This window comes from Sminthopsis crassicaudata, chromosome 3 (genome assembly GCF_048593235.1).
Source record: "Sminthopsis crassicaudata isolate SCR6 chromosome 3, ASM4859323v1, whole genome shotgun sequence".
NCBI classification, from domain to species: domain Eukaryota; kingdom Metazoa; phylum Chordata; class Mammalia; order Dasyuromorphia; family Dasyuridae; genus Sminthopsis; species Sminthopsis crassicaudata.
Window position 1 is genome coordinate 538,055,651 of NC_133619.1, and position 13,638 is coordinate 538,069,288.

Below are 13,638 nucleotides of genomic sequence, written 5' to 3' on the forward strand. Positions count from 1 at the left end.
AATCTTTAATAAAAAGAAAATAGATTTCTTGACTTAGGTGACACAGTATACTGTTTTTTCTACCATAACATTATAGCCTAATCTCAAATAAAAATTTCTCATGGTAGAAACTGGTTTTTTAGCTTGATCTATGCAGTACCTGGATAGAATTTAATTTGCTAAATTCTTCCCCTTTTTCAGAAAAAATGAAAGTTCTATAAACACCCCTTTGGTTTCTTCTTCATTAATATATCCCTTAAATTAATCTATTAAAATATACTAATAAACAAACAGGTTCCAAGACTGTTTGCTTATAGTAATGTAGCCAATCATATTGGTCAAATTGTCATTGTGTGCATATATATGTGTATGTGTGTGTGTATTTACATACATATTTGTATAATGAACAAAAGCCTCATTATTATTAAATAATTCAAAATTTAGATCTTGAATTACAAAGAATTCTTATACTTAGTTGCATTTCCTTTAAACATTCCTGGAGTCATGGAAATGTGGGTTCTGCAACTCACCTTTCTTGTAAGTTGCCCCATTCACCATTTGCACAAAGGTAGAACTGATGCTTACTTCAATAAGTTTAAATTCACAAGCTTTTTAATTCATCCTTACATATTTTCATGATAAAGGAAGTAATAGATATGAAGTCATTACAGGTTTTCCTCCTTTAAGGAAAAGCCTGAAATGCTGTTTTAGTCCATGAGCTTAGAACTAGGAGGAATCTTATGTCATTTAGGTCAAGCCCTCCCCTTTTATAGATGAAGAAACTGAAGCCCAAGGAAAGTAAATGAATTATACAAATTAATAAAGGCACAAGCTATTAAAATGCAAACATGGGATCTGACCTCAGTTTCTCTAACTTCAGATTCCACACTCTTTCTACTATACCACATTAATAGGCAATCACTGGATTTAGCTTAAGCACTCACAGATATTTTGTAACTTTTACTTTTAGTACAGATCTCTGACTTCTTCAGTATAGAGTACTGCCAAAATAAAAACTGCATTACCAACAACCTAGAATGGTGATTCAGTCTTTAAAGGTAGTCTTGGACACTGAAAGGTTAAGAGATTTTTCCATGATCATGAAGTTTATATGTCACTGGCAAGATCTCAATACAGATCATTTTACTACAGAGTTTGCGTTTTCTTTATATGATACTGCTTCAAAGCTTTGTATTCAAGTCTTGCAATAACATAGAAGATGAATAATCATGGACAAATCTCTTAAGTACTCAATGCCCAAGATACCTTTAAAGGACTGATTTTCTCTATAATTAAAGGATATGAGTTCAAATCTTGCTTTGACACTTATCTGTAAGATCTTTAAAGCAAATCACTTAACTTTTCTAGACCTCAGTTTCTTTGACTATAAAATAAAATAAAAAAAAATGCTTTGCTTAGATGGATTTTTGAGATCCCTTACAATTCCACCATGAGATGATTCCTGATTCCCAAGTCTGACTATTATCTACTATTCCACATGCTCCCTTTTTGTGATACAAAATAAAATTCTGACTGCTCTATTTGTTTATGTTTTAGTAAGATTAGGGAAAATTAAAACTATGAAAAGTTTATTTAGAGTAAATAATCAAAGAAAGATGTTTATTAAAATTAATTGTACATAGATAAAAGTTTAAAATGGGATTCTAGGGCTTCTTCTACTCACCACTTTTCCACTGGACTTCATCTCTGAAATACTCATTGTGAATGTTTTGCTTCCCTTATCATATGTACAATAATGTTTAATCCATGTGAAGCCAAGAGGACCTAAAATGAAGAGAAGATAAATTAGATCATACAACTGATCATATTATAGGAATTAATGTATGTATATTGTTTCATGTCATAGAGTATATCATTACATCTTATTACCACAATGTTGGTTATAAGATTTGGAATACACTTAAATCATCCAGCTTGAACCAGTGCAGGATGATATTAAGATCACTGAGGACATCCTTTACCCTTCTAATACAAACTAGAGGCAATTATGCTTTTAACAACCTCATTAGGTCCAGCCCATGAGTTATATCATAAATATGGAGACAGCAAAAAGTACACTTCATTATTTCTGAGAATCAGGTCAGAAGGGAGTAGGTGAAATTACTACAAGGTAGCTCTAACAACAAAATTATATTGCTGAATTTCTTCAATGACAGCAATCCTATATTCTTAATTTTGAAAGTCTAAATTGACATCTACTCAGGGTCCCAGGAGGTTGCCTAAATTATTTCATCCTGAAATCAGATGGAACAACAAATTCAGTTATGTTTCTTGCCTATAAAAATCAATGATATAGAGCAGCATATTCCTGGAAAATATCTTTATAAAATTTCATTTGTTCAAAGAAAATTTATAAATGAGTGGTTTCTCTGTGACAATCTTACTTAGCCAAAAAGCATTTAATATATGCTCACTATGTTGGAAGCCCTATGCTAAGTGCTAGGGGGAAACAAAGCAAAAACCAACTAACCAGTCCTTTCTCTGAAGAAACCACCAGAGGCAAAGTTAAACATAATGCTGGGGGCAGCTAGGTGGCTCAGTGGATAGAGCACCAGCCTTGAGTTCAGGAGGACCTGAGTTCAGATCTGGTCTAGACACTTAACACTTCCTAGCTGTGTGACCCTGGGCAAGTCACTTAACCCCAGCCTCAAACAAACAAATAAATAGATAGATAAATAGATAAATAACCATAATGCTGAACAACAAAAAAAATGGACATTCACTGAACTATAACATTTTCAATTTCATTGCAAAAATACCTGAACAATAAAAAATTTGACATATAAGATCCAAGAGAAACATAAGGTAAACATCAAAGATTAATTACAAAGGAATCAATAAAGACAAACTTTATTTTTTTATATGTGGAAAAGTAAACCGTGTATCTGAGATTGTCATTAGTGATTGGGTAATTTAAAAGAAAGACTGGGACAGAGCTGAGTATGATGTGATTCTAAAAAGAAAAACTGAGGAAGAACAGATTATTATCTTATACAAATGAGATGTGAAAGGAAAAGCTGACAGAGGAATTAGATGGGAAGAGTAGCTGGTAGTTCTGGAACCTTACTCTCATCAGGAATGGATTAAAGAGGGAACAATAGATAGGTAGATAAATATAAAAGTTTCTATGTTCAAAAAGAAATAAACAGGGCAAGGGGATAGGAGTGGGGAGAAGATAAGGGAGGGATCCTTGGAGTCAGAGTAGGTGAGGTAATAGGAGAGCAAGATAACTGGGTAGAAGTAAAGCAGAGGAGTCAGGAGAGACAGAAAATATGAGATATATGGACATATAAAATAAAGATCAGAAGTAGAATTTATCAGATTAAAAAAAAAAGACAATAATCCCAATTTGAGCTAAAGCTAAAGTTAAAATAGTTTTAATCAAAAGAGAAAAATAGGGAAACTACACAGATTGTCAGCCATATTAATCAATATCATTTCAAACTATTTATAATAACTAGACAGTTGAAATATTGCCACAGTACAGAAAATAATGAGTTGGTAGGTTTAGAAAAATATGGAAAGACATACTTATGAAAGGAGATGCTATCCATCTTCAGAGAAACAGAAGACAAGCATAGTATAGTGTCATAGAGATGCATATGAATATATATGTGTGTATGATTATGGATCCCTATATATATGTGTGTGTGTGTGTATATATGTGTCTGTGTGTATTCATGCTTAATTGGAGCATTATTGGGTGAGGGAAGGGCAGTAGAGAAGAAAAGAAAATCTCCAATGAAACAAAGAAAACGATGGACAGCTTTGAACACAATGGGTAATATTTATTAAATAGGTTTTATTAGAAATGGAAATTCATTGATTTATATTTTGAATCCTCTCATGTTCTATTGTGCATATGGTAATAATTTTTTCTTTCCCTATTTTGTATTAAAACTTAAAATAAATAACCTTAGGGACTTGACTGGATTTTCTACAGAGGTTGGATCTTAGACTGGACCAAGTTCCCAAAGGGTGGGACCATGGCTTAAACTGATCTCTATCAGAGCCATCTGCCTACTTGCCTTAGGAATCAATTCTTTAGTTTCTCTTGGTACAAAACACCATTTAAGGTCATATCAATTGCATGCAAGTTTTCACTTCCATTGGATTGGTAGTTTATTCTCCCATTTGAATGAATGCATATTCATCCATCCATCCATTCATTTGTTTATTTATTATAGGGCTCCAGCTATAAGTGAAACAAAGGGGGAGAAGGTGAGAGCAAAGGTACTGGGTGAGGGGACAAGCCATAGTTCCAGGAAAGGATCATAACTTAGTCCTGATGGGATGAGGGTCAAGATAAGAAGATCAAGGGCAGAAGATATCGAGGGGGATGGGGCAATACTCAAATGGAGGGGGAATTATCCCAGAAAGGATTTAGATAAGACATTTGGAGTATTATGACTCAAAGTATGTCAAGTCTTCTTTTCTGACTCCATTCTCTCATTCTTAATTCAAGGGGGGGTGGGGGTGGGGGGGTGGCCACTGCAGGACAATTTGGGATCTAGCCCCAGATCCACCTCATATCATCTGTGACCCTAGATCATACTAACCTCTCTTGAGTGATAGTTTCTCCATTTGGAAATAAAAGCAAAGTAAAGTCCTGCATATCACAAAAGTTGTAGAGGACCAAATGAGATAGTTTACAAGAAAATTCCCTGAAAACTGCAAAATGCTATATTGTCAAAAGCCATGATTTAAAAAAAAAAAAAAGTCTTCTTTACAAATCTATGAATTCTTTAGCTCTAGAATTGACAACTGTTCATTTTATAGGCTTCTATTTCAAAACTAGAGATATTTTACAGCCAAAGACTTGAAAGAGCAAAATTCAGTGTTAGAGATGCATATAATTAATGAAATAAAAGTTGTTAATTTTTTTTGCTACATTAATGAAACATTACTAATGTCAAACTCAATTTTGCTGTTGTAGGCATGGAACAATATCCCTTGAAGAAAAAAAAATGACTGAAATATATAGAGAACTGGGTAACAATAATGAATATTTTAAATCATAAAATATAATCATTCCTCTGATTTTCAATCCTTAAAATTAACTATGTAAGCCAGTAATTTCATTACATTGGAGACTAAAGAAAAATTTAAAAAAAACCCAAGTAAATGCTATTATTTTCATTTAGAATCACTCTGAAGGGGTTTCTTGCTCTCAGGTAAAAGAAAGTCTTATTCTGACTACTTAGCATAATTCTTCTCTGTCACTGGGAAGAAGCAATTACATCAAAAATATTGACATAGGTGCAAAAGAGACTGAAATTGCTCCCAAAATAGAAATGAGCATGACACCAGAGAGATGGTAGATGAAGAAAGATGCATGCTGACCTCAAGAGAAAAGGCCAGGTAACACCTCCCCATCCTCATTTTACTAAGCTAGAAAATTTTAAAACTATCACCATAAGAACTACAATAAAATGATAAAAAAAAAAGGTCAATTTAATCAATCAATAAATATCTGTTAAATATCTATTGTGTGGCAGACACAGAGCTAACTCTTGGGGATACAAAAGGAGGCTAGAGAATCCCTGCCCCCAAGGAACTTACAACCTAACAAAGCAAGCTATATACAGGACAAATAAGAAATAATTAACAGACAGAAAGCACTAAGAGGTGCTGGGAAAGACTTACTGTAGAAGGTACGATTTTAGCAGAGACTTAAAGGAGTCAGGGAGGTCTATACTATCACTTTAGTAATTTGAGGAAAAATAGATTTTAAAAATACTCTCACTACTATCTAGTCAGCATTTTTCTACTGAAGGGGAAAAAAGGGGGAGTAGATAACAAAACAAAATACCACAGCTACCAATAGCAAAATGTCGAGATGATATTTAAGCCAAGAGTTTGATCATATCTTAATTTAATCTTCTTCATTAACAGCAATGATTTAGATTTGGAAAGAATTTCAAAAATCTAGTTCAACACTTTCATGATATAGATGAAGAAATCCAGGTTCAGAAATAAAAATAATGATAGGTATATGGATCTTAAAACACTGCAAAGCACATTATCTGTTGTTTTATATGATCCTCACAACAACCCTGAGAGGTAGGTTCTATTTATATCCCCATTTTACAGATGAAAACATGAGGTTGAAAGAGATTGAGTGACCTGCCCTGAGTTACAGAGCTCATGAATGTCAACTTCCCTTTAAGCTTGAGCTGTTTGATGAAAAGAACTGTCTTTTTCTCTTTTTGTGTCCTCAGCACTTAGCATAGTGCCTGGCACAGAGTAGGTACTTAATAATTGACTGATTGACTATTATGATGTTAAGAGCATATTGTTAAATCCTTTGCCTTTCTACACTAGGTAATGACTTAATAGCATTGATGTAAACAAAGCATTATGTGAAAACTTTTATAATCAATATGAGAACAATAAAAATATATAAACTCTTTTGAAAAAAAAAAGATGAGTGACCTTGGAATAGCTGGGCTTTTTAAAACCACAAAAAATTAATAACCAGATCCCTTCAAAATAAGTGATCTTTAGTTTTGTCTTTTCCTACTTAATAAAGCAAGCACATTTTCCTTTGGGTTTTTTTTTTAACTTTATATAAGTCAAGAAGGTATACTACTTTCATTTATAATTCTACTCTTTAAAGGAATAAGATGTATCTCCTACAATAAATCATATTGAATTTAAACAACATTTAAGTTTTATTTTAGCCTAATTCTGTACTAATACATTCATTCATTTTTCCATTAAGAAAGCTGATTATCTACCAACTCTATAGGAAAAAGTAGGTATTTAAACCTACTTCATGGACTTTTAATTAAATACAAAAAGTAAAACCCTTTTCCCCCATCTTGAGTACCATGGAACTGAAAGTTTGTATTCTAATCATCACTATGATAAATGACATTACTACTTGGCTACGTTTCAAAGCCACATGCCAATGAATTTATATATAAATATATTTAAATAGAGAAAAACATAATGGAATTAAAATTTTTATTAATAAGTCTCTAAGGACACATTATTTTAATTTTTAAATCCCTCTAGTTTTTAAGTTATGGGGCATGAAGTACTCAATAAAACACAAAGGATTATTGTATTTACTTTCTATTAAGATTTGTAGCAATATTTTTCATAATTATTCACAACTTTGTAATATTTATGAATAAATCTGATATATAAAAGAAATACACAAAATAGGAAATTTTATTACAGAAGTTTTGAGTGTATGGAAACACTTTTTATGTTGCTGCCATTTTGTGGAGATAAATTTGTGAGATAATATCATCATTTTTCTTTTTTTCCCTGAGGCTGAGGTTAAGTGACTTGCCCAGGGTCACACAGCTAGGAAGTATTAAGTGTCTGAGACCAGATTTGAAGTTGGGTCCTCCTGAATTCAAGGCTGGTGATCTATCCACTGCACCACCTAGCTGCCCCTAATACCATCATTTAGTGACAGTGTGATGTAATAGAGTGCTGATCTCTGACTCAAAAAGAAAGAAAAGGAAGGTAAAATATTAACCAAATATGTATAGAATAAAGGTGGTTAAATAAGCAGGTATTTCATGAAAAGCTGTTTTTGTTTCTTTTAAAATTCAGTCTAAGTGTTATTTTATATATTTTACAAGTTGATGGGAAATTTATAGCTAAAAAAGAAAACCCAACTCAAAGCCAGAATGATCTCAATTTAACTTCTTTCCCTGATAAATGATGGTTATAGGACTCAGTGAAGGCAGTTACAATTTCAGTACCTCAAAACAATTCTTAAGAATATAAGAAGCAGAGAAGGTGCTGACCTGTACTGGGAGAGACCATTTTCCTATCCATGTCACCAATAATATCTAAATTGCTTAATGATTTCTTCTCCCATGGATATTCTAAATTTTAAGATGTATGCTTTTGCTCTTAATATTTATTGCACATGGTATTTTCTTCTGAGTTTGCCAGGAAGTGAGCCAACTATCCTCAGATATCATCAGGATGAGAAATTTATAATGTATTAAAGAGGATTAGAAATTTAAAAAAAAATCTTGTTAGAGAAGCTGTGCTCAATTTAAAATTAAAATAAAATTATCCCCAAGTCAATAATTTGAAGTTATGGAGGAATTCTTCATTTGCTTTACTAAAATCTGTTAGAAAGTGTTAATAGTGCTCATCATCATAATCATCATCATCTTTTACAGTAGAAGAGTGGCAAGTTATTTTCTGATCAATTAAATAAATTCTTATTTAATACATAGAGTGTGCCAGCACTAGGGCTAAAACCAATAAATGAATTAACATGTAATGGCCCCTATTTTGAAGAAATTTATATTCTACTGGATGAAAGAAAAAGGGAGTAGACACAACACATATATAGTTAAGTAAATACATCTCAGTTTGTAAAAAACACTAAATAATCAAGATAAGTTCAAGTAAGGCTTCCCTAAAGAGGTGACACCTGATTTGAGTCTTAAAAGAAGAAAAATATTTTTAAAAGCAAAAATCAACAGTATACTTCTGACATAAGAAATATGTAAATTCATAGAGAAAGGAAATGGACACAAAGTTTAGGGAAACATTGAGTACTCCAATTTCCCATGGATATACAATGAATGATTGGAAGTGACAGGAAAAAACAACAACAACAACAACAATAACATGAAAATGTAGGTTCAATCAAATTGTGGAAACTTTGAAATGCCAGACTAGAAAGTTTATATGTAACTGTATTAGCAAAACGAGAAGTTACTGGGGGAATGGAATAGATGGTATTATGTAATAAGAAGAGGTACTAATGTGAGGAAATCCAGGACCCAGAAGAGTATAGTGCAGATCAATAAAAACAGAAAAAGTAGTAATTTGTGTATTGAAGTAAACAATGGATCAATTGAACAGAAAGAGGAAAGATTATGAATCTGGGAAATAGATGAGAAGTCTGGCAAAGAAGCATTAGCAAATAGTGATGAAAGATTTAAACTGCCCTGAGACCTACTGTAATCCTTTCTCTGCCAAAAGAGCAGCTCATCATTTCTTGATTTGCCATAATGATAATTTCATCCTTCGAGAGTTGGAAGAATCAATAAAGGGAATATTCTTTTTAATTAGATCTTATTTATACTAACAGGAAAGACCCAAAAGCTAGAAATAATGGAACAATTGATGGGAAATTATCACTCCCTGTGAAAATTTGTAAAAGAAAAGGGAATAAAGTTGAATATAGTCTGGAATGCTCCTTAGATTTTAAGAAGCAGATTTCAAAGGGTATTGAGGAAGTATAAAGAACTAAAATTCTATGGGTGAGGAAGTTGTCAAAAATTAAACTGAACACCAAAAGATTCCAATGAGGAGAAAGAAGGCAGTTATCCAAAGAAATGGCTGTAGATACAGATAAGGTACCAACCAACTTTTAGTTTTGAAAGTAAAACACAGAGAAGATTCAAGAAAATATAGAATGTAAAATGATCATTACCTATAAATACGTATATAAATCATCTAATATATATTTAATATTATCATGTAATATATCTGTTTTATACACATATGCATATATACCCATATGTATGTAAGCATGTATATGCAGAGCATAGCTAGGTGACACAGAATAAATTTGGAATCAGGAAGACTTATTTTCATAGTTTACAACACTTAATAGCTGTGTGGCTCTGGAATATTCACCTTCTTCCTATCTGCCTCAGTTCCTCATCTATAAAATGAGCTGGAGAAGGAAATGGCAAACCACTACAGTATACTTGCCAAGAAAACTCCAAATGGGGTCGCAAGGAGTTGGATATGGCTGAAACGACTTAAAAATTACTATCTATCTATCTATCTATCTATCTATCTATGCATATAGATCTAAATGATGTATAGTCATTTGGTTAGATTCAGATGCTTATCCTGAAGCTATCTTAAATGCCATTTCTACTTTATCATACAGCTTGAAATTATAAAAATAAATCTACTATTTCTACTAAATCTACTATATTTCTACTATTAGAAATGTTCTTGGAAACTCTCAATCTTTACAACCAAAACACACCTCTCCAAAAATTGTAAAATGCCTTCTTTCCATTTGTAACCACTGAAATAAGCATTAAAAAAATCAGTTGCATTATTGTTTGTATGAATGATAGTTTTCTACACAATGGTTTACAAATATGAATGCTCAAATTAGATCGATAAACTAATTTTAAAATTATATTAACCATTTTCTGAAAAGCATTTCCCCACATTGTGTAAATATAAACTTAGCTGCTGAGTTCAAAGATAACTCATTGCTATCTCTTCTCAGGAAGGACTACATTTTCTCCTAATGGGAAATATTTCTAAGGTTAGTATGAGTTGTGGTGACCACAGAAAGGCTTTAAGAATTTTTTAAAAATAAAAAAAAATTTCTAGAAGAATTAGAAGAGTTGGACCTAGAACACTGATGATATTTTTCTATCTGAAGCCTAGTTGATTTCCTTAAGGAATCTAAACAAATCCAGCATTACCCTAAGCATAATAATTTTTTTTTAAATGATGGCATGCATTATGGAACTATTGGTGTAGTGGATTATATAGTCTATATTGTCCTGAACAACATAATGACAATTGTTAATATGATATGCCCTTATGAGTTAATGAATGTACAAAGAGCAGTTAGCGGAGGTACAGATCATATATGTAATGGAAGGACTAGGGTTATATGGGACTGTTGTTGTTTATAATATATAACAATCAATGAGCTAACTCTAGGGAACGAGAAACTGAGTAAAACCAAGGCAGCTTATAGAGTCTTAGGAATAGAAGCCCCAAGACTTGATTGCATAACTCAGAAAAAAGCAGGCACATGTCAAACAATTCAAAGATCTTGATTAGAATTGGACAAAAAATATGAAACTTCAGGTCAGGCCAGACCAAGGTGACAGACAAACTTGGGGAAAAACAGACTTCAGAAGCCTGAGTGCTATTTTTCTTGCTTAAGTCCTTGAATGAATGTGGCAAAAGATAAATCCATTTTAGAGCTTAAACTTAGTAGCTAAATTTTCATTTAAAAGTTCATAAAAAGTAAAAATAAAAGTCTGTCTCTAGATAAGTCATCTTTGTACTCACATAATTGTGGGCTTTCCTCATAGAGTCCATCTAATTTAATTCTATATCTAGTCATTTTCAGGTATAAAATTGGTTAGTTATTTGGTATCAAGTTGTCACTCTCAAACCTGAATGGAAGGTTAGGAAATAAGTGTCAAGAATAGTCAAGTACTGTAATTGGTTCTCCCTTGGGTTTTTTGTCACATATAGGTTAATAAAACTCAATCTCAAGTTTTACAGGTAAGGTCCTATATCCACAGCATGTCACTGTGCTTAGCTAATTATATCATATTGCTATCCGCCCTAGTACTCCACCTACACTTTTAATTTTTCAACTCTTGCTTTGGAAACAGTGAACAAATCGATACTGCTATTAACTTTGGAAAAGGCGTGACAATCTAATCTTATACTGCTTCATTCAACAACTTTGTGATTTTCTAAACCCAAACTCCATTCTCTGGCCCCTTATCCCCTTTATGAATTTAACCTCCTTAGAATATAACCTCTATTTAAGGCAAGGACTATCTCACTTCATATCTGAATTCCCAGCATATTAAAACTTAAATTTCAAGGTCTTTCTCTCAAGATATTACCATCCTAGTCTGCAGTTAATGTAATAGCTACTAAATAGCAAGTTTCTTCTTCTTCTTCTTCTTCTTTTTTTTCTTTTGTCTACTGGTAATCCATAAGAGTTGACTCACGTTTCTCTTGTACATAAAGATATCCTTCCATTGTCCACTGACTTGGGGGACGGTAATCTTGATTTGCAGATTTCATTCTCTGCATTAATCTCTCTACCTCTTGACGAGTGCTTTCAAAATTATTCCTTGTCTGAAATATAAAGAAAAAAATCAATTTGATAGTTTATTTAGAAGTCAGCATAAAATACAAGGGTGAGAAATTTTCAGCCGGAAAGTCAGATCAGACCTCCAACATTCATTTCATATAGTCTATATGGCAATTAGCAAATAAAAATGTCACCAATTATTCTTATAATTGAAAAGACGCAAAACAATTAAAAGAATTTTTCAGTAGCATTTTAACATAGTAAAAGTTTATCTTTGTGTATAATTATAATGTACACCTATCTATCTTTTTGTATATGCCAGTTTCTGTGTCTACTTCACATACCCTCTTCTATTTCTCTTTCAGTATGTATTTCTCCATCTTTCTGTATCTTCTTTTCTCCATCTCTCTCTCTCTCTCTCAATCTCTTCCTTCCTGTCTCCCTTCCTCTCTCTTTCTCTCTCTCTCCATAGTGCCAGTCCCCTATTTTGCCACAATGATCCCTTAACTGGTCTTAATATAAACACAAATTCCATTTTGGAATTATTTAAAATATTTATCCTAAAATAAGATGAAGATTTAGTAGGAAGTTTTCCTGAGTCATATTTATATAGTCATAAATTGTTCCCTCCCTTATTTCTCATTTCAAGCCTTGGTGCAAGTCAATGGCCACAGATAAGAAAAAAAAATCCTTATTTCAAATGTATACAATAGTTTTAAATCAGCATAATTCTTTAAGGTGATTTCCAAAAAATATAAACAATGAATTACTTTCTATAAATGTCACTCTTTTTGGTAATAAACCAGACTGTAATCACTATTTTAACAATTGAAAGGACCTGAAAAAATTAATGAATTTCCCAATGTTTCTAATTCAATTTTTGATTGAATAACTCACTTAGTATCAATTTAGAACTCATGTTAAGGTTGCTTGCAATAAAAATGACTTCAGAATGTAGGCATTAAAAAATTGGCAACTATGTAACAGAGTACATAGAGCACTGGACCTGAGGTCAGGAAGACTCAAGTTCGAATTTGGCCTCAGACAATTACAACTGACACTGGACATGGTGCTTCACCTCTCTGTGCCTCAATATCCTCATCTACAAAATAGAAATTATAATAACATCACCTATCTCCCATAGTTGTGAAGACAAAATGAAATATCTGTAAAAAAGCCCTTCAAGCACTTTGAAAATATTACCTATTATTTTTGTTATTAAATGGTAAAAAGTATTGAAAATTATATCAAATAGCTAACTAACAAATGCTACTCTCCCTATAAAGGGGAGTGTTGGTGGTTAAAGAAGCTTTTTTTTTTTGTTTGTTTTTAAAAAAAGTTTTTTAAGAAAGATCATCAAAGTAGATTGTTTTTAACTATGCATAGTTTGGACAAAATTTTTAAATTATTTAAAATTTTTAAATAGAAACAAAATTCTTTCATTTTAAGAACATTTTTCATTTGAATAAAACAGTTATTTGACAGGCCACAATGACTATGGCTTTTTTTCTCAAATACTTCTCTTTCTAAGCTGTTCCTCATTATGCATGTGAAAGTCATAACATGCTGAGACCTAGAGAGGAATTTAGAGATAGGTTATCTGGTTCTCTTGAACCTCACTTTTCAGGAACTGAGACCCAAAGTTCACTGACTTGTCAAAGTTCACACAAGTCATAAAAAGCAAAATCATGATTTAAATTGAAGGCCCTCTGACTCCTTAGTTCACTGTGCCTTGCTGTTGCTCACAATTTCCCTGAGATACTCTAATTCAGATTCTTTGATAATTCAAATAGGTCTTCTTTGCCATTTGAGAACTTCTTAGT

The 13,638-nt window shown here is 32.3% G+C and overlaps 1 protein-coding gene across 1 annotated transcript in view; it reads right to left on the minus strand.

The window, feature by feature from the left end:
- The window catches only part of ARHGAP42 (Rho GTPase activating protein 42), a 369,352-nt gene that overhangs the window by 86,120 nt on the left and 269,594 nt on the right, over positions 1-13,638 (minus strand). The window contains exons 8-9 of the mRNA XM_074304443.1: positions 11,730-11,859; positions 1,664-1,764 (exon numbers count right to left, since the gene is read on the minus strand). Coding sequence (XP_074160544.1) covers positions 1,664-1,764; positions 11,730-11,859 — 231 coding nt within the window. The remainder of the gene's footprint in view (positions 1-1,663; positions 1,765-11,729; positions 11,860-13,638) is intronic.